Source organism: Otolemur garnettii, unplaced genomic scaffold (assembly GCF_000181295.1).
Source record: "Otolemur garnettii isolate 467f Iridium unplaced genomic scaffold, OtoGar3 scaffold00095, whole genome shotgun sequence".
Classification (NCBI taxonomy): domain Eukaryota; kingdom Metazoa; phylum Chordata; class Mammalia; order Primates; family Galagidae; genus Otolemur; species Otolemur garnettii.
Window position 1 is genome coordinate 4791466 of NW_003852490.1, and position 25528 is coordinate 4816993.

The 25528-nt window shown below is 43.2% G+C and overlaps 1 protein-coding gene across 1 annotated transcript in view; it reads right to left on the reverse strand.

Annotated features, from left to right (window-relative positions):
• CRIM1 (cysteine rich transmembrane BMP regulator 1) overlaps positions 1 to 16857 on the reverse strand; it is a 198460-nt gene extending 181603 nt beyond the window's left edge. The window contains exon 1 of the mRNA XM_023516671.1: positions 16510 to 16857. Coding sequence (XP_023372439.1) covers positions 16510 to 16840 — 331 coding nt within the window. The 5' untranslated portion in view covers positions 16841 to 16857. The remainder of the gene's footprint in view (positions 1 to 16509) is intronic.
• Between the last annotated feature and the right edge of the window lie 8671 nt (positions 16858 to 25528).

Sequence of the window (25528 nt, forward strand, 5' to 3'; positions counted from 1 at the left end):
CCCTCCTTCAAGAGTGTTTCCCCATCCTCCGCCTCCATTCATTTATTTTACTAAAGTCAGAGGATAAGTGTGTTATTGCAGGAGCAAGAACAGCTCTGGGCCCTTCACTTACCCCTTCAAGTTAACTGTGGAATCACAGGTTTTGGGAAACACACACCTCTCGTGTGAACAGTATTTGCCATTGACTCAAATACTCCTTCTGCTGATAAAGTCTTATAGAACGCAACACTCAAAGGAGAAATACCTGCCGGGAGGTCTGGGAGCTGAGTTTTAAACTTTTAACAGTAATGAAGCCACATAAAAGTTAAATACACACACACACATATATTTGAGACAGAGTCTCTGTCACCCTGGGTACAGTGCTGTGGCATCATAACTCATACCAACTTCAAACACGTGGGCCTGAGCAAACCTCTTGCCTCAGCCTCCTCAGTAACTGGGACTACAGACAACCGTCACAATGCCTGGCTAGGTTTTTTTTGTTTTGCTTTCTGTCTTTATTAGAGACAGGGTCTTGTTCTTGCTCAGGCTGGTCTCAAACTCCTAAGCCCAAGCAATCCACCTGCCTGGGCTTCCCAGAGTGCTAGGATTACAGGTGTGAGCCACCACGCTCAGCCTAAAAATATATTTTTAAAGGGTTACAGGAAAACGTCAGTGGACACCTCCCCCCACATTATGAGCCACAACTTTACATAGCCATCAGTTCCAGCTTCCCCTCCATCCTTTCCCCTAAACTTTTGTAACAACTGGTGATGAACAATAAAGGGATCGCAAGTGGGTTACTGGGAAAGCCACCAGCCGTGACACTGACATTACAAACAATCTCCATCAGGTGCAGGATGGACATCTTAAACGTGGGAAAGCAGAAAGCACATGCTGCAGCAGGGACATCCAAATTAAACCTGCCCCGAGAACATGGGCCCGTTTAATAAAGTGAAAACCTGGCCTAGGTACCCACGCTCAGACGCAGGCCAATCCTGTCCGTGTCTATGACTCTGCGTACTTTATCTCAGCCTACCCGCTTTTCTTTAGCAGTTGAAATAGTTTAGTGCCGAAGGTTGTAATTGGCTATTGCATCCTGAAGTATCTGAAGTCTTCCTCCTTTTTAATTTGTAAATCTCCTTAAAACCTTTAGGAAAAGGAACAAACAAAGAACTCCTAACTAGCACTAAAGGAAAAACAATTCCACACTGCTAAACAACAACAAGTTGGGGCTCCAGCCACTAATCCTCAAAAATTCCTTAGTCTCTGAAGTCATAGGGTTTGGAGTAAATCCAAATAGGATTGTGCTTTCCTAAATGCCTTAAATTGCATTCCTATGGACTTCCTGTTTAAACCATGCGTGAGGCATTTTTATTATTCACAGTCACACACTTCCACCCTCAGGTTGTTGGCTTAGGATTCCCTTCTCATAGACACTGCACAGTGAAGTTCCTCAGCACACAGAGATCACGGGGAAGCACTAGGCAGGTTGCGTCACTCACTGCACTCAGCACGCACGGATGTCCACATTCAGTACACTTACACTGAACCCCCTCTTGATCAGTCAGTGTACATGTTTAAGACACAATCCTGGATTTCTTCTGAGTCTAGAAGTCTGTCTTACTATCATGAAGTATTCACAGGGTCATCTGAAGTGTGTTTATGAAGCAGTTCATAACTGCCTACCAGTTACTGTTTAGAAGCAGCTGATCACCACTGATCCCTGCATCAGATCCCTCATGGGAAGGTTACAAGCAACCACCCACAAAGAAAATTCTCACAAACTGAAGAGGGGTTAATGAAAGATGACACTTTTATAACAAGCTGGCAAAAAGAAGAGTCCTCACAAATAAAAATTACCTTTAAATATCTGCTGAAACAAATACAGCTTAAACTAACCCATCACCAAAAAATTACAAAAAAAAAAAAAAAAAAAAAAAGCCCACCAATGAAACAAACACAAAAACAAGGAAAAAACTGCTAGGACTGAGTGAACGGGGTGGGCACAGTTAGCCTCTCTGAACTTTCCTCTGCAATGACAGGACTTCTCCCTGGGAGTCTCTTCACAGGTAGGGCCATCTGTTTCAGTTTCCACAATACAAACCCAACAGTCCCGATGGAAAAGTTTTTTGTATAATATCTTGGATGACCTTGAGTCTAGATTTAGCCAACAAATGCTCATTGAGTTCTTCCTGTGTGCCAAGCGCTAGAATAACACACAATCCTGGCACCCAAGTAGATCACAATGAGGCAGAGAGACAGAAATGTGAACTCGAGCACAGCGTGAAAAGTGCTCTAACAAGGGAAGGAGAAAGTGCTATTGAAGGGCGCTGGGGGTAGCGGGGATGGCATTACTTTTTCCTGGGCAGGGCAGGAAGTCTTGGGCAGCAGCACAAAGAGGTAGGGCTCCAGGGATGAGAACACATTTTAAAGGATGTGCAGACAACTTGGGGGAAAATCAAAGCTGACACCAGGCCTGTTTTCCACTTGCTCTTTTTGCACCCCAAACTTTGGCTGCACTAGTTACTAGGCGGGACGTGTTGACCGTACCTCCTGATTTTCTGAGTTCTCAAAGGGAATCTTTGTCCAAGATAAACTGGAAATAAAGTTCGAAAACCTAAAACTTTAGGAGGAAGATAGGTCTTTAATTTAGGAGTCTAATTTTCCCTTACCTGTGGGCTTTGGGTAATAACATGCAGATTACTAAGGCCCTTTGGGAAGTTAAATGCTCATTATGCTAAGATTAGAAGTAGGGCTGGAATAACTATGCACATGAAATACATCCCCTCTAAAGAAAAAAACAGTCCACTGTTTCTTCTTTACTAGGAGTCGTCCTTTACGCCTTCACTTCTTTTTTAGCTCCTCGTCCTTTCTACTTTTCCATTCTCTCAAGAAATATTATCACCCAAGCATTTCTCGCTCAAGGGCATTCGCTTACACATTCACACACAATTTAAAAAATATAATACATGAACTATTTTCAGTGCCAAATGCAGCTGTAATTATGTATTTCTTTTGGACATGTTTTATGTTATTAAAGCATGTAAATACTTTATCTCCCTCAAGTTTTCCAGCCCTTCTGTTGGCTGAGAGTCTTTTTCCTTTTTCTTTCCAAAGCAGCTGATACAATTTCCTGAACAGTCAATAAACTTGATTGCTGAAGGCTCATCTTTTCCCAGGACAGTCTTTGAAAATAATTTCATCTCTTTCCAGCACCTCCGGCTTCTTTTATTCTGCTTATTTTCCTACAGAGGACATCCATTTCTCACCCTAAATTTCTGCTTTTACTTTCTGCTATCACATCTAAAATTCCTACATAAGATGAAAAACCACAGTATATTTAATGGCAGCCTACTATAAAAAGTTTTGTTCTGTATCACCAAGAAATGAACTGAGTCGGTAGTATTTCTGAACTCTACTCACCCACTTACAGATAACCCAACTAACCAGGCCATGTCAAAGTCAGAACACTTTATCAGGAAATGTTCTTTTTTCCAAATGTAATAAATAGAACAATGCAAAATCCTTATTAAGAAGTTCTGTTTGCTGCTCCACAGAGTGGATACTATACTTGTTTCAAGCTAGGGAGTTGTTTTCGGCACATCCGTGATACAATGCAAACTATTCTTTGTCTGTGTGGTGCCCTCAGCAACTAAAAAAACACACATGCAGGCACACACCCTTCATCCAAAGGCACTGCGCAGTCAAAGAAAGAATTATCTTAGCTTCCTGCCTCGCAAAGACACTTCTGTAACTGCACTCACTCAGGGACCACTTGCTAAAACTACAGAAATGCTTGACTGTTCTGGGCACATCTTTTTAGGCCAGCAAGTTCACTACGACCTTGTGAAGATCCTTGCTTGATGAAGTTTTATCACTTTCTGACCCATAGTATCATATCCCACTATGTCAAACTAATTGAATGTGCTGGCCAAAAGCTTCCTCTCCAAACATGTATACAGAACTCTTTAGCCATCTGTGCACTTCCACTGTTACTGGAAGGGGCCCTCATAAGGATCTGATGCTTGGTACCACCTTCTGTTACCGGTTGGGTTACCAACAACTGGAGAGGCGGGTGCCCCCGTGCTGGAAAGACTGTGAAGGCGAATGGAAAGCATCTTTCTGATGGCTTTCAGGGCACTTGAGATCCAGTCTGCAATGGGTCATGGCAGCAGGGATTTGCCAGAGAAGGAGGGCCAAACCACAGCAAGAGATGTGAGCAAAGGAGGGATCTAATTTTCCTTCTAATACAGCCTCTCAAAGCAGCAGCACACACTACACTCACTGGCCACTTCCAAGAGAGAAGTGCGCAGACCCTGGGATTCAGACTCTCAGGACTGCCCTGGTTTAAAAGTTCTTAAGCTAACAGGCACCAACCAAGCCAGGAAAAAAAAAAAGCAAATAAAGACCTATTTATATACCAAAGAAGGATAAAAGAGAACCTATCTTAGGTGAAAGTTCATGTTAGTAAATTAATACCACCCATTCCTCTAGCTGCTAATACCAGCTATCCAGAAATCTAGCCAGAAGAGAGATGGTAAAATCCGGAACAGGATTTAACGTTTGATGTTATCTTTTTTTAAAAAGGGAGGGGGAAAATAAAGAAAAAGCAAGCCGCAGTACAATGCTTACCCAGTTATTAGTAAACTTTTAACAGGTTTATAGATTGGACCAAAAACAAATCTGCTGGGGCACAAAGCAAAATATTCCAATAAACTAAAAATTATGTAAGTTTATATGGCTAGGGACCGGTGGCTTACTAATTGAACTGAATATAAGAATCATGGAAGAGAGCTATACACTAATCAACTGCTGAGTTTTCTCCTGTCCCATACTCCCAAATGGAGTATTTAGCATTCAGCCGACTTATTAATTAATTAATTCTTGACTGGAATTAACTAGCAGCTCATTCTGGAAAGCTGTTCTTGGCAAAAAAGGTAATATCCACGAGGCAAAGCAAGGTGATTGCTGGTCTTGCTGGAGGCTGTGCTGGGCATCACAGTCTTAATAAAACCTATCACATCAAGTTTCAGAATCACAGGTTCATGCCACCTAACCTTGCTTAATGCCCTGCCACTGGACAGCATGCAAAGGAAGACAACTTTCCCAGCTTCAGGGCTGGCTTGTACTCGAAATACATTTAGTGAAGCTCTGTCGTCTCACATACAGGCAAAGAGCTTCCTGGTTGGTGGCTCAGCAGCACACAGAAGTGAGGGCGCTGGCCTGTCCCTCTACAGACCTTTCTTCCTCTCAATGTGAGGCACCGAGGTACCACGGCCAGCCAGGGATCCCCCTTTCAGGCGCTATTACTGTTATGTTTCTTTAAATTCAGTCTGCTCCTTAAGGAAACTCCCTGGCAAGTGAAAACAGCAGCAAAGGTAAAAGAATGCAGAGAATTTGGCCGCTGCCTGCAGTATTAGGAAGAATAGCAATTACTCAACTCTAGTGTCAGAGACAGAAATGAGCATGTGAATTTGGGCAAGTTTTGGCCTGTCTTTGCTCAAGCTTCTCCCCCTGCCGTCTCTGTCACCTACCTACCTACCTCACAGCTGTGATAATTAATGAAGTTCGTTAAGAAACGGAGAAAGTGAGGGACGCACAGAGATAAAAAAAGAGGTGTGAGTTCCAGCCTGAATCCAGACTAGGCCACAGTTTACACGGCTTACTCACTGCGGGCATTTAAAAGATGTCACTCACTTCCCAATAGCTATGTTTTTCTGACTCCACTGCCTCCCAATAAACATAACTATGGAAGAACTCCTGATCTTTTCCTCCAAGCTTTCTGCGTACAGCACCTGGCAAAGAGTCATGTAGACACTACCACTTTTTCCTTTCCTGGCTCTGCAAACACAAGGTAATATTTGACTCCTGTCCAGCACTTGTAGGTCATAAAAACATAGATCTTATGACCAGTAGGGCCTTAAGATATCCTCTGATTCAGTTCTCCTGCCTTCAGGTAGGTAACAAAATTCCCTTTCCACAAATTAAGGCAAAGTGAAGCCAAAGGAAGAGAGGGTTCTGTTTAAGTCAGGGATGACAAAGGTCCTGAAGCTATGGCTACTTATTTTTTTTACTTATATGCTGTTTTCATGTCCAAGAATTATGTGATATTTACCTTTCTGAGCAGCCTCAAACTCTTTCTGAAACAAGCCAGGATATATACAAAATACATTCACTTTTGATTAAAATACAGAAAGGTATTTATCTGGTCTTTCATTTTTATGACATGGGAAGTAGTAACACATTTTCTTAAAATCTGCCTGAAGTATAAGATTGCAATGGTTCTGAAGAGCACACCATGTACCCATTCTTTTCTCAAACCCTTTAAATATCCTTCTACTTTGACTGTCTGAGAAAAAACTGTCTAAAATCCATCCCCTTTCTTAAGACTATAAATGACCATACCTTTAAAAATGCAAAGTTCCCAACTGTGGCAACTAAGAAATGGTGTTCATTCCAAGATCTGCATTTGATAAGATGACAAATTCTACTTCTATAGAATCACAAATGCACTCAGAGGGGTCCAAACCCCATCCATCCTAGCTAGGACTCCTCATACATTACTAGGTGTGAAGTGTTCTGACTACTTCTTAACAAAGTTGAGTTCAGGCCAAACATCCTGAAGGTAGCTATGCCTTATTTTGGCAGGTCCTTTGGAGTCTTAAAAAGAGGTATCACAAGTCTCCAATACTGAGTCCCTTTTGTTTCACAGCTGTGAAACGCTTTGCTGTGGCCTTTGGATAAGAAGCTAAATAAGTTACCTCTTGTAGACCAGGACTCTGCAGGCTCAGGTTTCATTCTGCCTTGCCAGAAATTCCTTTCTGTTTTGAATCCGAGATGTTTGTTTATGGTTTTTGTTTGGAAATGCTAAATAAGACAGGCAAAGTCTCTAGTTACAGCCTATACTGTTAGCTGTTTTATTTATTTATTTATTTTACCTTGCCATAGCCAAAGTAGCCAGTTGCTAAGGACTTAGCTAATATTTCCAAACTCTTCAAATTTTCTTCCCAGGAAGTGGAAACATAAAATGACAAACAGCCTAAAACAGAATTAACACTTAATTTTCTTAAATAATACTAAGACAAACATTCTCAGATACTGTAAATTAGGGTGTTATCTTGGATTTGACTAACATATACTTAAACCCTGAAACAATTTTTTGAAGTTTTTCCCATCTTGCTTGTTCGGTTACATGTTAAAACACTAGCACTCTTAATAGAAGACAGGGGCACTACAATGATAGGCACTAAGAGAATTTCCAGAAAAAAAAGCCCCAAACGATGTTTACCATGTGATAGTAAGATTTGGTTGTCAAGAAGAAAAACAAGCTGTAAACTAGTGATTCCAAGGATTTTATCTTCATCAAGTTCTTTCTCCTTGTTCCACAATAGCCAATTTAAAGCAGCTGGTTTGTGTATTTTTCAGTCAATATTTACTGGATAAAAATGATAGTTATTTCCAGGCATGAAGGAAAAAGTCAGTTAAGAATATGCAGTTCTGCTTTCCTAAAATGGGACCCTATCTACACTAGAAACAAGAATTTAGGTACTTTTAATTCTAGGTGTTTTTCTTCCTCACCTTCCACTGTAGCATAAAGACTTCCCAGAGACACCATAGTGCAACTCCACAGTAAACCTGCCATATTCGTCCCCCAGAAAGAGGGAAGGAATGCCTGGGATGGAGAAAAACAAGGCAGATGCACTGGGGCCGCCCTCACATCAGATTCTGCCCATTCACAAATCCTCCCCAGTCTTTGAGGTGGCTGAACCTATTGGCTGCCTCTTCCTTCTGAAACCACCATGAAATAACTCAACCTTGCCTTGTTGGTAAACCGAAGAGGGGAGGGGGGGCTTGCCAATGTCTCCAGTGATATCTAGAAATACACAAAAAACCTTTTAACAATAAAAAGAAATTTAATTCACTTTCATGAAGCCATATGTCATCAATATTAAAATGTCACTTTAAAAAACTATTACTATGAAATAGCCCTTTGGAATCAAGCAAGCGTTCACCTTCTGCTCAAACTCCAAAGGGGCTGAAAATACAGTCAAACCGATAAACATTTTCCAAGTGCAGAGACCCTGGACTCATAGCTCCTTGTTCTCAGGGACTTCATAGGCCTTTTCTCTATTTGACAAACACCTGCAACCAGAATCCCCACCTTTGAAAAGGCACCCTTAACTGTGAAGAAGCTGTATGTCACAAAGTAGATTTTGAAACTTAATAGAGAAAGCTAACAAAAAAGAAAAGGAGAATAGAAAAACAGAATAGAAATTAAATTAACATTAAGAAAAAAATCTATCTGGTACTGGGAACTATATAGCAACTATATATGCCTATTCATATACACATTATATACATACATCTATGTAATCATATACTTGTAGCATGACCTCTATCCTCGCAATATTTACTTGATATTTAGAAAGCTAAACATCTCTCTATGTAATCTACCTTTTTAAAAAAGATAGAAAGCTATTAATATTCCATTTTCACAGGAAACTGGAGCCCAGAAAAAATAAGCAAGCTGGCCTCACAGTTAAAAAATAACAGAGCTAGGATTTGAACATAGGTTTGTCTAGCCCCAAGGCCTATTTTCTTTTTGGAGCACAAGAGAGGGAAAAGGGAAGGGGGAGACCCTCACGTCTTGCTTGTTGCGGCATCGTCCACCAAATCTTTCCTGGTCGGCAGATCCAAGTTAGGATCCCTCTTAGTTGCTCCTCCTGTGCTCAGCATGTCCCTATACCAGGGTTACCGTCTTGGATTATAATGAATGCGTCTGTTTTCCCTGCCTACCATCAGATCCCAGCCTCAGTGAAAACACAGTCCTTATATTATTTATTTTGGATGGAATATAACTATTATAATAACAAGTGTTATTGGGCCTTATTACCTTGCCACACTGTATGCTGCAGGTTTTATATGTAGGTACTAGCTTTTTGCTACTTAAAATGTAGTCCTGGGGCTTGGCCTCTGTGGCTCAAGTGGCTAAGGTGCCAGCCACATACACGCAAGGTGGAGGGTTCAAATCCAGCCCAGGCCTGCCAAATAACAATGACAGCTGCAACCAAAAATTAGCTGGGTATTGTGGCAGGTGCCTGTGGTCCCAGCTACTTGAGAGGCAGAGACAGGAGACTCGCTTGAGCCCAGAAGTTGGAGGTTGCTGTAAGCTGTGATGCCACAGCACTCTACCCAAGGGGACAGCTTGAGGCTCTGTCTCAAAAATAAAATAAAATAAAATAAAATGTAGGCCTGGGACCAGCAACATGGGCATCACCTGGGAGCTTGTTAGAAATGCAGAATCATAGGCTCTACCCTAGACCAACTGAATCAGAACCTGAATTTTTAATAAGATCCTTGGGTGATTTGTGTGTACCTTGAAATTTCAAAAGCACTGTTTTATTTCACTTAATACAGCAAACCTAGGAAGTCCCGCCTACCATTAACGATAAAGAGACTATGGCTTACAAAGTGGCATCACTATGGTACAGCACAGAGACCAGCCCCACAGTCGATGAATTGGGGATGGAAGGATGACAGGGGAAAAGGTAGAGCAGCTAGGAAGAGACCAGAGAAATGCATAAACCTCCAAGTTCTGATTTGGCCTGGTTTATGCCAACAGCAAGAGCAGGAGAGATAGGTGCTCTGAGGGGTTGAGCTGTGGCAGCATAAGCTGTTTCCTCAGCTCCAGCCAAGCCAAAGCACTCCGGGAGCTAGGAGCAAAATCTTCATCCAGAATACAATGTGAAGGGAAAAGTACCTACAGATTACAGAGAGTTCAGGGCCCCCCTCCTCTCCCAATGAAATATTAGCCCACAGATAAGTGCTGACATGTGCAATTACTATTTCTCAATGCAAAAAAAATTCAAACCCCCAAATTTACCCAAAACATACACATTTTGTAGAAATTATTTATGCATTAGAAGGAAAGTTAGCAAAGTAGCTTCAGAGGCTTTAAGCTTTTTAACTAATGCATTTGTGGTACTGAGACAGGAAAGGAGGGACCTTGAACTCAGCAGCAGTTATTTCTGTTCTAAGAGACCAAACTCCTTAGCTGCTGATGGTCAGTGGTACAGATAGATGAGAATTAAGTGGAAACAGAGAAAGAACCCAAGTCAAACTGTTTTGCTTCTACTGGTTAGTTTGCTTGTTGTTAGTGTTTTTGTTTTCTGCGTGCGCTTCCCAGGGATTCACCGAGTCCTTACAGCAACCCTATTATTAACCAACCCCACTGTACAGATGAGAACACTGAAGCACACAGAAGCAGAGAGAAGATTTGACCCCCTGAAGCCAAATTCCTAAGCACTGCACTCTTCTACCACCCGGTATTTCACCTGGGGAATGAACTGGGGTTGGAGGAGGGAGAATGGCTCACTTTGAAACGGACCCACTTGGCCACTAGCAAAGGAAAACAGGATCTTTACAAAATTCTCTTTCACGTGGGCCCAAAATAAAGAGTTCAGCGTTTACCTCGAGGGCATTCTTCAATATAAATATGATCAACCACTTCACTGTCCACAAGACTTGGGCATCTTGTCTAAGCACAATTTTTCCAATGATTGGATCAGGCTAACTGGCCAGGGCAAGCAGAACAGTGGGTGAAGTTGAAAAGTGCTGATAGAGACACCTCCCAGTTCCCTGCCCACACTTATCTGCACAGAGAAACAAGCTAGTACAAAGAGAAAATCATTCTCAAAAGGAAACCTGCCATTCTGAATCACAGCTAATTCAGTGTCAAGAATGCAGCCTCATTCTTAGCTGTTGGGAAACACTGCTGCACACATACTACAGGGTCTATCTAGTAAGGAGGAGCAGGATCATCTTTCCCACCAAAAAAGAGCTCCCACTCACGCTTTTAAACCTCCTTCCAACTCGAATTCTTTTTTTCTGCTTTGCCACCAGAACCTGATGAGATCAACTCAGACACTCCGATTCCTACAACTTTATCCATGTATTTATTTCACTAGCAAATTGATCATATGCAGACTTGCAAAATCACATCTACTCGGTTTGAACTTATATTATGATTAGACTGTCTATGGTCTTGCTTTTTTAAAACTCTTGATGAGAAGTATACCGAGTAAAGAAATGTATGAGAGATCCCCTGGGTCCCCAGGGCCCCTAAGAGACCGACCAATGAGTGAGCGATTTCTGTGCAAAAGGAAGTTAGATCTTTGAAAATTACATTTTGGACAATTAGACCTCTGAGAAGGAAGGTTTTCAATACGTTATTCATGCATGCTTAGCTAGTCTACTGTTTCTTCCTCAAATAATTAAATGAGTTTTACTGGGGTATCTCCAAAATCCTAATACCAAACAGAACGCAGTGTTATTGGAACCTTTTTCACAAAACATATTTCCCACATCCTACCTCACTGTATTTACAGGTTACAACAGTGCTGTCATCTCTCCTGCTTGCACCATAGCCCAGGAGATATTAAGCACACCCATATTTTTCAGGAATTTCACAATTAATGTCTGGAATGTGTTTTGGATTATTCTTCAAAGGATGACACACTTGCCCTAAAATGAATTCAATATTTTCTCTTCTCTCATTCATCACTCTTTCGTCTTCCCGCCCATTATCTCTTCAGGGTCACATGCTTTATCTTATATTCCTCAACTTCATAAAGCCTGTCCTCTGCATTGCAAGCTGTTCACTCATCCAAACAGGTCATGGCATCTTCAACAAGTCACACAATACGTAGAAACTGCAGCAAGTCACCTAACGTCTCCTACACATGGATGTAACGTCCATAGTTTAAGGACTGCTCAGAGGGTTTCCTTCATAAATTAACCTGCCTGCCTTCAACCAGATGGCCAGCATTTTGCGTGTAGATTTTCCTAGTCACTATTAAATACATGTTAATGGCAGCAAAAATCTCCAGACTTGCTATATTTGCCTTTCTGACAGTGATGCATCTGCCCTTTGCCAAGCGTTTCATGTGACAGGACTCCTCAATAGCAGTGAGGATTCTATAAACCTCACCGTCAAAGTGAAGGTCACCGAGCCGTGTCATTTGTATATGTGCAGTGAATAGTCAGTCTCTCTGTGTTTTGTCAATATTTACTTTCAGGAGAAACTAATTATTTCCTTGTTTACTTGCATTGGTTTTACTTCCCAGTCCCTGTTCATTTTATAGGTCCTCTGCTTGTTTCTCTCTCTGGGACCTACGGGCCCCTCTACTTAAAGACTTTTGGAAGGGAAAATGAAACCCATTACTCAAAGTCTGGAGTTTAATTTTTCTAACTTTAGGACAGGAGTATTAACTTTGCCCCTCCCTATCTGTATTTAATTAGTAAAAATTAAACTCCGTGGACTCTAGCTCCAAGTCCTAGAGCAGAGTGATGAGAGCAGTTCCCACACAGCTTCTGCAGACCCAAACATTTTGTGCGTTATCTGGCCTCCTGTAGCACGCTCTCTGTGGCCTCCCCTCTTAAGACCCCCCCACAACAGCTTCTTCCAAGTAGCCATCACCTCCTCTGTCTTCGTGCTAAGAAACTAACTTTCTAATGGTTAAGTTTCAGAAAACAAAATTCTGTTCTTTGCTGTAAGTACCCACCACATATACTTATTAGTTCACCTATTCTCTGCCCCACAGAAATGATTACAAGGAAATAAAAGGTAAATTGTGTTCCAAAAGAGGCAGTTTGTTAATGGCAGTGGTGAAAAACAATTGAGTTCCTTAAGATGAAGCCCCGAGTAAATACTGGGGGGAAAAGTTGGTACTTAATCTGCCAAAGTAATCGCCAGGAACTGAAACAACAAAGATCTCAAAGCGAAGCAACTCCAGTAGTCCACTTGGTTCCCAATCCCTCTGTCCTCACAGCATGTGAACGTCAAGCCATCATCTGCCCTTTTATTACCCAGAAAGAGATGGGAGATGGCTGCCTGTGCTCTCCCACCTTGCCCCACCCATTACAGAAGCACAATGTACCGTTTGAAACAGGAGGAAAAATGGCCCTCAGCCCTCTTGATTCTCACTGTCCAATCAACACATTCTTTCTAGAAAATCTCACTCCATCAGTTTTCTAAAACTCTTGCCTTTGATTCCCCCAAATAGATCTCCCAAGAAGACTTCTTCCTTAGGGGTTCAAGATCCAAACTTGTTTTTCTGGCATGTAGGTGATTTCCCTGAAGGCAGGCAGCCTGGCTGGGTAAACAGGCCAGTTGGGGTGCTGCAAAGGGCAATAAGACTCACCAAATGATGAAAACAGGAAAGGCACCTGAGCTCTTCCAGGGGCCAGAAAATACTTTTAGAGTGACAGAGAGAGCAAATAAAATTCAGGTTATCAGATTCCATGCTCAGTTTTGCAAATGTACTTCCTCCCTCCCCCCACCAGAAGGAATAATTAAATTAAATAAATCCTTTATTATTCCTTCTGGGGGGGAGGGAGGAAGTACATTTGCAAAACTGAGCATGGAATCTGATAACCTGAATTTTATTATTATTTAATATCAATCTAAACTACATTGAAAAGAAAGAAATCCAAATGTGTATCTCACATGACGCATGGGACACAGCTCATCACATTAATCTTTCAGAAAATACCTTTTCTTTGATGCTCTTTCTATGGATAAGATTATTTATCCATTGATTCTCTGTACTTTTATTGAGAGCCCCCTACAGGCCAGCAGGCCTTAAAAACCCTAAGGCAGTGAACCCCAAGTGTAAAGAGGGCCATTTCTGCCCCTGGTTTAACTTATTTTGTGAACTTCAGTTAAAAACATATCTTTCCTTCATAAAGTCGGTATAGGAGTGACACAAATAAAAATTACTACAAGTTGACAAATAAAGAATGTACTCTGTATTTAAATTACTACATGAGAAGCTGGTAGATTAGTCACGAAAGATGTTTCTGTACCATGCAGTATCTTCTCAGTGTAGCCAATTAAATGTTTTCAAAAGAGTTTTCATTAACAGATGCAACCAGTAGGGGTCATTTTAGTGCAAAAATTGCAGCAAAAGAGACTTTAACATGAATAAATATATCAAGTTTCCTATTCATGTTGGGTATAGGGATCACACTTCAGTATGTGAATTTCTGAATAAAAATGGAAACTGAGGGAAACAGATTTCTCACAAAGTAGATAAAAGAGAAAAGCAATACCTTCTAGACAATTACTGACATGTAAAGACTCCTCTACTCCTTAAAATGGAAGTAAAAGGGTTATTTACTTATCCTGTGCTTTCCATAGATCTTGTAGCAAGGTGAAAACATTTCAAATTTTAGATACACAACAGAAAATACCCCTCTGAACACAACCATTATAAATAATATACCAGATAAACACTGTCCTTATTTTGGCTTCATGGATTTAGATGCAACCTGACTGCTTTTAAAATTCTTTAAAAATAACCAACAGTTCCCTGAGTATACAATTTTAGTAGGTGAAAACAAGTCTGCTAAACAAAGTGTTTTTAGAGAACACTAATTGAGATAGAATCATGTCAACAAATACTTGCAAGCATTTTCAAAGCTAATACCAAGTTCACGGGGTGTTACCAGAAGAAAGGAAGCTCTGAGGGATCACATCATTTCAGAGGAATGAAAGGCTCACCAAACTGCCAAAATAACTCTATACTGTGACATGGGATGTTGCTGCCAAAACATGTGATTACTGTAAATGTTCTCTGAACATTTCCTTCACCAGAAACACATTAAGAAAGAAAATGAGGGTTAGAATCTGTGGAATCTCCAAGGGTCCTTCTCAGAGCACAGGATTTTCCACTGTCTTTTAACTTCATTCTGTGTTGCTTGTTCTTGATTTAAGGGAGGCTAGATTAGGTTATATACCCCAAGTGGCAGGGTCCAAAGACACATCTTTTAGCTTAAGTCATTCAGAATCCCCAAAGTCAAACACATAAAATTGTATCAGGAGTTAGTCTGAGGGTCATTTTTCCTGAAGTTGGAAATACAAGCATGTTATAAAACAGGGCTTAATACCAGCTAAGATGCTTCTGTATTTCAGGTAATGAATGAACTCTTCTGAACAAATGTCTTAAGGCTGCAGCAGAGCAAGTTCCCTCCCTCTGAGATCAGTTCCCTCCACTCATAACTGCCCACTAGCTTCCAAGCCAGAAAGGCCTCCTCTATTTTCCAGTACTGTCCAAACTCTTAAAAACTACAGGTATAAATCTGTATGTGTGTGTTCTGTGTGCGTGTATTGAGAATCACAGGATTGATGCCTTTTAGTAGATCTACTGGTATCCTGAAGGTTGTCACCTGCTTTTTCAATATCCTAGCACAATAAACATACACACTTACGCGCGCGCGCACACACACACACACACACACACACAGGCTTCCAAATAAACCCTTCCTGGTCTCTCAGGTGCTGGCTGTGAGTAGTATGGAAGAGAAGTGGGCAGAGGGCGCCTGTCGCTCCTAGCCACTCCCCCCAGAAATAAGGCTTCTGCACTCAGCTCACTCACCAGGATGCCCCGGAACAGCATCATCAGCTCAACGTCAGCCCAAGCAGGGATCCCACTTCTAACTGGTGCTCACCGAATCCTGACCCCGTTCGCTACCTAAGAAGAACTCACTGACTCACTCTGGCCCTCAAACCAGACCAGGCACCCCGAGGCCGAGGCAGGCGGGCAGGGATTAAGGCCGACACGCACCGACAGTGGTTCCCCAACCAGAAAGGCTCCACTAATCTAATCTCTTTCTCTCCACCCGCCCCCCTGTCGGTCTCAGCACCGTGCTGGAGAAGCCAGCAGAACCAGCCCTGCTGTCAAACAAAAAGAAGGAACCGGCAACACGACTGGAAACACGCGGATATCTGGTTTTAAAAAGCAGCCACTAATAGTCAACACAACTTTTCACTCCCAGGTGCAACCCCCACCCACCCATCCCACCCTTTTCCTTTCAGAAGAGAAAGCCTTTGACCGTTTTCAATAGGCAAATAAATGAGTAACCACCGTAAGTAACTTCCCCTGGGCTGACATATTCCGGAGCTGAAATTGATTTATATGCGAAGGAGGAGTAGAGGGGTGAAGGAAGAGCGCAAGGAAGAAATAGTAAGAGGCACACAGGGAGTATGAAGCAGAGGCACATCTCCTCAGCCAACAGAAAAAGGACTTCCGTGGACGGTGCGCAGCACACGGTGCCACACTGCGCTAGTGCAGGGAGGGCGGCAGGGGCCGGGCTTCCCCGAGGGGCTCGCGCGCGGCAGCCTCTGCAGTGCTCCCCGCCCCCGGGGCCCCCACCTCGGGGCTCAGGCCTGGGCCACCCAACCCAAGCCAGAATGGCCACACATGTGCGCGTCTGTAAGGGGCTGGGGAAGGGAGGTGCGAGCCTCTGCTCGTCCGCCCACGCCCACGAAATCCAACCTCGCCCGCTACCAGCCCAGTGTCGGGGGGAGCAGGGACGCGGGGGCTCTCTCCCGGGGGCGGCGGCCGCCCCTCCTCCCGCGGAGCCCTGTCTTCTCGGGAAAGTCTCCGCCAAACTTTGTTCTGCGCAGCCTGCGCCGAGGGGGCGGCGCAGGCCAGGTGGGAGGGGGCCCGCAGCGGGCGGCCGTACCTTCGCAGACGCCCACTTCGTACTCGGTGATGGAGTCGCCATTGAGAGGGGGTCTGATGACACAGCGCAGCCCCCGGTCGCAGGCACCGTGGAGTCCGTAGGCACCGCCGCAGCTCTCGTTCCTCTGGCGGGCGCACATGTAGCAGCAGCCGCAAACGCCCTGCACGATGCTCCCCGGGCAGCTCCTGGGCTCCTCGCACTTGGACTCGTCGCAGGGTAGACAGACCAGCGCCCGGGTGCCGGAGCGCGCCAGAAGCAGCAGCAGCCCCAGCAGCGAGACCAGGAGGTGCCCGCAGCCGGCCAGCCCCCTGCCCCCCGCCACCAAGTACATCCTCCTGCGCCGCCGCCTCCTCCTAGCAGCCGGGCCGGGAGCGGGGCGGGTGCCCTCCCTGCGCGGGGCACACGCGCCGCCGCCGCCGCACCCGCAGCCCGCGGTCCTCGCTGCCCCCCTCGGGGCCCCCGGGGCGCGCCTCCCCTAGCGGGGCGAGGCCCCCGCCCCCGCTGCGGGCCGCGCCGACCCCGAGCCCACTAGCGTCGGCGGCAGCGGTGGCTTCCCCTCCTCCTCCTCCTCCTCCTCCTCCCGGGAGGCAGGGGTAAAAAGAAAAAAGTTTCCTCCCGGGAGGAGGAGGTTCAACCCAAACTTCTGGCGGCGGCGGCGGCTGTGCTCGGCTCTAGCCCGGGCTGGCGGCGCCTCCTCCCTCTCCTCCTCCAAGTCGCTCGGCCCAGCGGCGGCGGCGGCGGCGCAGCCTCCGGGCGGGTCCCCGCCTCCCGAGCCGCCGAGTGGGCGCGGTGGTGCAGCAGAAGGTCCGCGGCGTCCGCTCCGCGCGCCCCGCTCGCCTCACTCCTGCGCTGCTCCTCCGGGCGCTTGTTTATGGCTCGAGCCTCCGCCGCTCGGGCTGCGCCCTCCCCCATCCTACCTCATCCCCCAGACCTCGCCCCCACCGCGCCGCGCGCTGCTCATTGGCTGCCTCCCCCCGCTCTCGGCCGGCCGGCCCCCTCCTCCTCCCTCCCACTCTGGCGGCCGGGCCCTTCCTCCCTCACACGCCTCCTCCTCCTCCTCCTCCTCCCCCTCCTCCTCTCGGAGCCCGGCGCACCGAGCCGGCCCTGTGGCCGAGCAGCTGCCCCAGCCCGGGCACCGCGGACGCGCTGCGGATCTGCTCGCGGCGCACCCAGCGAGCAGCGAGAGTCGTGGCGTCCCGAGCGCCCGCTGGCACCGTGGCTGCATCGGCTGTCCCGGGAGCCAGGAGGGCGAGGCAGCTGCACCTTCGGGGGGCAGATTTGAGCTCAGAGAGTGGCTGAGCTCCCAGAAGCTCGGGGCCTGGGCGACTGCCGCAGCCTCGGCTGGGCATTCGCCGGATCGAACCCCGGGAAAGGGAAACAAATGCACGGAACCTCCGCAAACTGGACGAGAATCCATCTTTCACTCCAGCTGGGAATAGACTTTGTAAAACATATTATGTAATGGAGTCTCGGGAACCCCGAGACGTCTCCAGCAAAGCTGCTGGTGAATTAATTAAGTGCTTTAAATGGTGTAGGTAAATATTCTGTAGGGGTGGAGAAGACTGTTGAGGATGGCTGTAGCTTGAGTTGAATTTTAACTGTCCACATCCTGTGTTTTGTTGCTCAGCCGTCTTTGCCGGGGTGCTATATTGTGGGAGGGGTGACTGTGAAGTAACAGAGCTGAGTCTCCCTCCCTGGAGTAAAGCCGGATACTGGATTACTACGAGTCTTGACATGACGCTAGACCCGTAGATTTCGTGCCTCCTTAATGTCATCTGACATTGCCGTTTTCTTTCTCAAGCTCATGGAAAAAAGTGATGGTTTTCCTTTTTTATTTTTCATTGATTGCGAATGTATTAATAAAGAAGATGCGTGATAAATATTCTTGTGATAAAGCAGGTAAAAGAGCAGCCGAAGTGATGCAAAAAGCATAGTGTGGAGACCACTTCTCTCCTGCGCTGTCAGACAAGGCTCTAGGAAGGATGGCTCTGATAATTGATCAGGTGTGAAGCAGTGATCCACTCCTCAGTGGCCGACCATTCACAGGATGGGTACCAAAGTCGATAACGTTAATGAATTGATAAAAAGTGATCAGCGTGGGAAAAAAAAATTCGATTCTAGGGCAGGTGTGAAGTGAGATTGGCCCACTGTCTGATCCAAGATGGTCTGGCTACTGGAGGGTAGCCGCCAAGGGAATCCTGAACATGGTGACTAATGAACCAAAGTTAATAGCTGGCAGCATACTGAGAAAGAAAACAAAGCTACCTTTGAAATCTGTGTGTGTATCCAATTTATACTTCTGATAAATATTTCAGTTTAAGCACTCTAATCCTGAACCGAAAAGGCAAAGTTACCAGTGGAATATTCCCTCATCCCTGGCATCAGAAAACTAAACATTTCTCTGATTGTATTTGTCCTGAGGAGAGGAAGAGATTCATTAATTATCGCTGATCATCAGAGGGTCATGGAGAAGATGCTCAACAGTGGAAAGGGGAAGTGAGGACCCCATTTTCCAGTGGGGTTTAAAGAGTTGCTCACATGACTAGTTTCTAAGTATGTTGATGAGAGAATTTCTGCAATTGTATAGGAAGTCAGATCAGATGATCTCCAAGGCCCTTATACCCTATGGTTCCACAATAAGTATTAACCGGTAAAATCATTTTTAAAATGCTAGGTTTTCTATTAGCAAAACTGAAGAAAAATGAAACACACTGCACTACATGGTTGCTTCTTATAACCCATCAAGGCAGCAGCACTACCCTGGGGGATTTGCCAACAAACTGTCATCATTACACTGTGTTAAAAGACTCCTTCCACTCTTGCAGAGGTTATCTGTATTTTTGTTCCAATGATAGTATAAAGACATTATTAAAATGTAGCAGATAACATTGTAGGACCCAACAGGAAAAGCCAAGGTCAGGTGGTAGAAAAAAGCCAGAAGTGAGAAAGTCTCCTTAGTTTGAAAAAGGGGCTAAACTGGGTGAGGTGGCTCATGCCTATCAATCATCCTACCACTTGGGGAGGCCAAGGCAGGATGATCCCTTGAGCCCAGAAGTTTGAGACCAGCGTGGGTAACAGTGAGATGCCATTTCTACAAAAATAAAAAAATTAGCCAGGCACAGTGCAGCACACCAGTGGTCCTAGCTAATAGAGAGGCTGAGGCAGGGGATAGCTTGAGCCCAGGTGTTGGAGATTGCAGTGAGCTATAATGAAGCTGCTGTTGCACTCTAGAGAATGAGACCCTGTCTCAAATATAGGAAGGGAGGGAGGGAAGAAGGGAGGAAAGAAAGAAGGAAGATCATTGTCAAAGTTTTGCTGTTTTGTTTGTTTTTATTTCTTTCTTAAGGTGCCACATTAAGGATTAGGGAAAGCTACAGACTGATTGCAGGCAAAGAACAGTATGAAGGTCACCATCCATCATTCCTGAGACTTCAGAGGCAGAATCACCTGGAAGGTAGACAGACCCAAGGCGAGAAAGGTAAACTTCTTACAGGGATTGAAGTCAGGCTTTTAAAGGACTAGAGAAATTCTTAAGACCAAAATGGTTGTATCATCTCCAAAAATTCAAGTTACACGTGCCCTTCGCCATAATTAATTAATTAATTAATAGTCATAGAAGCAGTAGAGAAAATAGGATTTCTTGAAGACAGAACTCGTGGCAAAGGAGAATCCTGCAAAGGCCCGGCAGTTTATCTGAAACCAGTGTGTGAACCAGGAGATCAGTTATGAAATAGTTGCTTCTTTTCTAGGATCCAGGAAAACGATAGAGTGGCCAGAATCCAAGACGATGACATTGAGGCTCAAACCCAAAAGGATTCCCTCATTTTCAGAGATCAGACTAAGGGTACAGGAAGAGGTTAGGTGAGACCTGGGGAAAGGTGGCATGGGTGAAAGTGGACAGAGATTACATGGACCCTGAAAGGCATGTACAGATGTAGGAATTGGAGCCATACAAGTACTAGAGTTTAAAGCCTTCTTGAGAGCCGATTCCTTTATCTGTTGTATGGCATTTGTAAGTACTTCTACTTGTAACATTTATCATTTTATATTATAAATAGTTCTTTAAATAGCTGTCAACCCAATTAGATTGTCAGCTCATTGGAGAGGGCAGGACTTTCAATTTATTTATGCATGCCTGAATGAGCTGAAAAAGAGAGAGAAGAAACTACAGACAAAAAGATACTTGAATATTTTTGTCTGTGGCCCTTATTTCTTGGATTTAGTAAACAGCTCTAAAATAAGCCCTTGAAATGGGTGGTTGGAGCAGGAGGGAGTCTTTTCCAAGCTGAGAAAAAACACAGATCTGAAAGGAAAGAGAATTAAAATCTATTTCTGATGGAGGTCTGGAAGAAGAGACAGTTCGCCCTCTATTGGCCATGGGGGGGTTGAAAGGGAGGGGATTGAGAATGGTTGAAAATGTCTGAAAATCAAGTGCGCAGTTGGGGGCCTAGCAGAAAGTGGAAATGAGAGGGCGGTAGGCAGAATGCCAGCATGAGAGCCCTTTTCTTGGACAGCGTCTAGTCCAGCCTCCCTACCGCAGTCACACTCTTTGAGATTTGCATGCTGTCTGTGTTTTCTCGTCCTGAAATGAAAAGCAATGAATAAGTTGCCTTTGAGTCTGATACACAAACTCTTGGAATTGAACTGTACAAGAGGAAAAAAGTCTCATTATTATATAAAAATGTTTCATGCATTTTAGAAAGAGCCGTGATGAAACCAAGATAACAGATCTGGCTCCTTTCACTCTCCTGTCTCCACCTCTCTGGTTCTCTCAGCGGGGATTGTTGTGTGTGCCTGTATACATACAGTGTTCTTAATCTAGACTTGGCTATTTCAGTGTCATAGACTGACCACTAGTTTCGGAGCTCAGCCATCTGATCTTGGACTGTGTTATCACCACCTAGTACCTCATTTTTACTAAGGGGGGTTCTTGTTTGACCTACTCTACCTGTGCGTGGCAGCTGTTCCAGAGCTACCAGAAGGCCAGCAAGACATATGCATAGAACGCAAGGTGTCTTTAACGTTTGATCTAGGATCTTGCCTCTCTCTTTCTCTCTATCTCTTTGAACAAGTTGAAATAAGTTATTTATCCTTTCTAATTCTGTTTCCTCCTCTATAAAATGGAGACAAAAATACCAACCATACAGAGTACGGTGTGAAAAAAATGACTGTTCTCCTTTTCTATTGTTATTTTTAAGTACTTCTTATTGAGTTTGTCCTCAAGTTTATGCTTGAGCTGGAATCACTGCTAGCATCCATTGCTGACAGATATTTCCTATCTTTTTCCTTCTGAGTATATTCTGTTGGCCCTACTTTGACAACCTGTCTAGTCTTGAAGTTTCAGCTTTTGTGATATTTTCTCAAACCCATTTCAGTCTCTGATTTATTTTATAGGATAGTGATTAATAATGATAATAGTAATAGCTAACATTTATAAATAGCTTCTTAATTAGTAGTCAACATGATAAGCACTTCATATAGATTATTTTAATTAATCTACGGCATAGCTCTATGAGGCCAGTGACTTATATTCAAAGTCCCTATTGTCTTCATTTTTACAGGTGGGAAATCTGAGGTCCCACCTGTAAAAGGGGGTTATAAGACTTGCTAAGATCTCAGAGCTGTGTGTGTGGGTATCAGGTTTAGAATTTAATCCTATTCTGCCTTAGGAGCCTATCTACTTAACAGTTTCACGCAGTAAGTTGAATAATGGTGAATTGTTTTTCTTTTATTGTATTTTGTGGACCAAATTTAAAATTGCTAAAATCTATGACCATCACTTGCTTTCTTTGCTAATTTGCATATAAAAAATTAAAGTAGTGATTAGTGTTTTTTCTCAAAATGCAAATAGGGTCATTGTTTTCATAAATCCTGAATAATAGATTTTATGAAGTATTGGCTATGTGCATATTTATCAATTACCTTAGTATATTACCACATTTAATCCTCCATATAAACTGTTGAGGTAGGTACTATAATTACCCATTTTACAGGCAAGAAAACTGAGACACAGCAAAGCTCAGTAAATTGCCCGATGTCACACCTGTTTAAAAGGAAAAACTGGAATTCAGACCCAGACAATGTGGCTCCAGGATCCACACTATGCAATACCGCTCCTGCTATGTGTCCTTTGCAAATACATGCTCATGGTGGGAAAAAATGAGAAGAGACAAACAAGTAAAAAAGGAAAAAAAAGAAGGCAAGGAATGAAGGAAGAAGAAGAAACAAAAGAAAGAAAAAGCACTTATTATCCTACCACGGAGATACAGATTGCGTTGTAATTTACATATGTAGATGGCATATTGATTTTTAGAAACAATAACTGCATCCTTTTTAATCACTGAATGTTATTCCATAGAATAGGTATATCCATCACATTTAGTTGATGCCATATTCACATAACCTTTAGGATTTTTGTTTGTTTTATATTTTCACTACCATAAACAAAGCTAAGAATCATTCCCATCTAGCTAAATTTTCAAATGTTTGTATAATTATTTTCTTTGGTAAATTCCTATACTGGAATTGTTATTTGTGGACCGAAAGTTATGTCCATTTTGATATGCACGGCCAGACTGCCTTCCTGAAGTTATTCACACACATTCCCTCAAACACTTAGTGAAAATTCTTATCTCTCCAATGTAGAGGTCCTTCAGGTCAAAAGCCTATTCTTGTTGCTTTAAAAAGCACCTAACGTCGTAAAACTATTCATTTTTTTTAACTTAAAAAAATTGTTCTCCCATTATTTCATTAGGGCCTTAAAAATGTTCAACATTAGGAGATTTTAGCTATGGATCATCAAATGTTTTAACCTTACAAATTACCAAATCTTGTAACCTGGCAAATTATATGCTGCATAGTTTTTAAGGGAAAGTGTTATACACTCAGTAAAAAAAAAAAATTCTCCCAAGGAGGGCTTTTGTGAAACTGAACAAATATCCCCCACTAAATATCCCCCACTAAAGGGTGAGCATGTTTGGGGTGATATATCTTTTGCTTACAGCCACTGGTCTGGATAACTGGAAAAAGCAAGTCTAAAAAAATTAATAGGAGAGGACCCAGCCATGCATCACTGTGAGGAGGGGAAGTTTCTACCTACTACCATGTTACCCATATCTCTGTCCACTCAACTGCCATTTCTACTACTTGCTTCCAATAACCTAAACTGCAGCCATTCTCCCCCATGTCTATATGGCATCTGTGTTAAAAAATGCAGTTACCTGTATTTCAACAGTGATGTCATTGGTCAAAGCATTCTTTTAGTGTTTGTTTTGGAATTGCCTCCTGTAGTCATGTCAGACCTAACATTTTCTAATGTAAGCGGATTATCTTCTTCATTTAGCAGACTTGGCTCTAACTTATTTCTTATAATTTCTATCAATCTCACTTTCAAAGGAAGATTTCTCTATTGCTGGAAGTATTGAAAAGAACCAACATATGTTCTAGAAAAAATATCAAAAGGTGAGTTTAAAAACTGGTAGACATTGGTGGTATCCAATGGAATATGCACACAGCTTTTCCAAGTGACTGCTGACCAGGCAAACATCAGTCATTTGGATGCAAATTCTAGTATGATAATGTCCTCTAAAACATGGATATTTTATATTCGTATCACATATACTAAGTGACTACGGTGTCATTGAAATGAGAATTTATTACCTATTTTCTGGTAGGTAATGGTATTGCTCACCATGTTTCTCTTCCTTCTCTTCCTTCTGGACGCACAGCTAGACAATACTTAACCATATTCCTTGCAGTTAGATGGGGCCATAAAATGTGAATAAAAGTGATGGGGATCTTTTATAGGCCTGGCCTCAAAAACCTCTCCACAATCTTACATAATGTTTTATTCCCTTTTTGCCAGGTGGCTTCAGGGCTTTCCATAGAGGACTCTAAAGCACTAGAAGATTCTAGAATCATTAGATGGTTGGACCATGGGTCCTAGAACGATTGTGTGACATGAACCTCCACTATATGGCATCCACATACACAAATTCACATACACACACCTCACTGCATCTCAGTGGACTCTAATTTGAGTGAAAATAAATCTTTACTGTGAGAAATTGTTGCCATAAGTGTCTCGCAGAAAAGCGATGTCCTGGAAAATAAGCATGCTTATTGAAATTGTGTTTTAAATAAAGGTGACCATCTGCTCACTCAGGCAAAATGGCGAGCTTCTTTATTTGTGGTTGGTTTATATAGGGAATTTTGTACATGTACACAATACAGTAATGACCTCATTGATCCATTTAAACATCATGTGACTACCTCGTGATTAGCTTCTGATGATCCACTCAACATATACCTTTTGACATTACCATTTCAACATAACCCAATTTAATATAACTTAATGGAGAACATGTTGTTAGCCATTACTTCTTTGTTCTTACCTGATGATGCCTAAGGCTATGTAGGAAGGGAGGCTGTTACTTCAGATCTTTAAACAAGGCATAAAGAAACTTCTTGGGCATACAGGAAATGTCTGTAAACCTCTGCTCCCATGTAGGCCTTAAGTCAGGGGGGGTTTGCTGGAAGATTTTATAAGGAATTTTCAGGCTAGACTTCTCAAAAGCCTTTCATGAGCCCAAGTTTCATCTGTACCATTAGATACCTATATGCATTGGGTAAATTCCTCTTCTCTTGAGGTCCTTGAGCACATTTCCATTCTCGGACCCATCAGAAAGCAACCTTCATTACTTACCACAGATCAGGAAAGGTTACTGATGGGTATCTGGCTAGTTTTCCAAAGGGATTTTTTTATTGGCCTTATAAAGTCAACCTTAATTCCTTAACGCAGTAAATGCTATTCTGCCTCAGTTTCTTACAAGTATGCCTGCACAAAGTCTTTTCACTGTTCTCTCTCAAACAGCTTTTTTGGCTAGAGGGATATAGGCATTTTGCCTATAGAAGTCACTAAAATTTGGCAGCATGTTTAGTTTTAGCAGTTTGCCTACCCTAACGTATATCTTAGCTTAAACAGAAAAAGCATTAATCATTTATTTAGGCCCTACCTTTT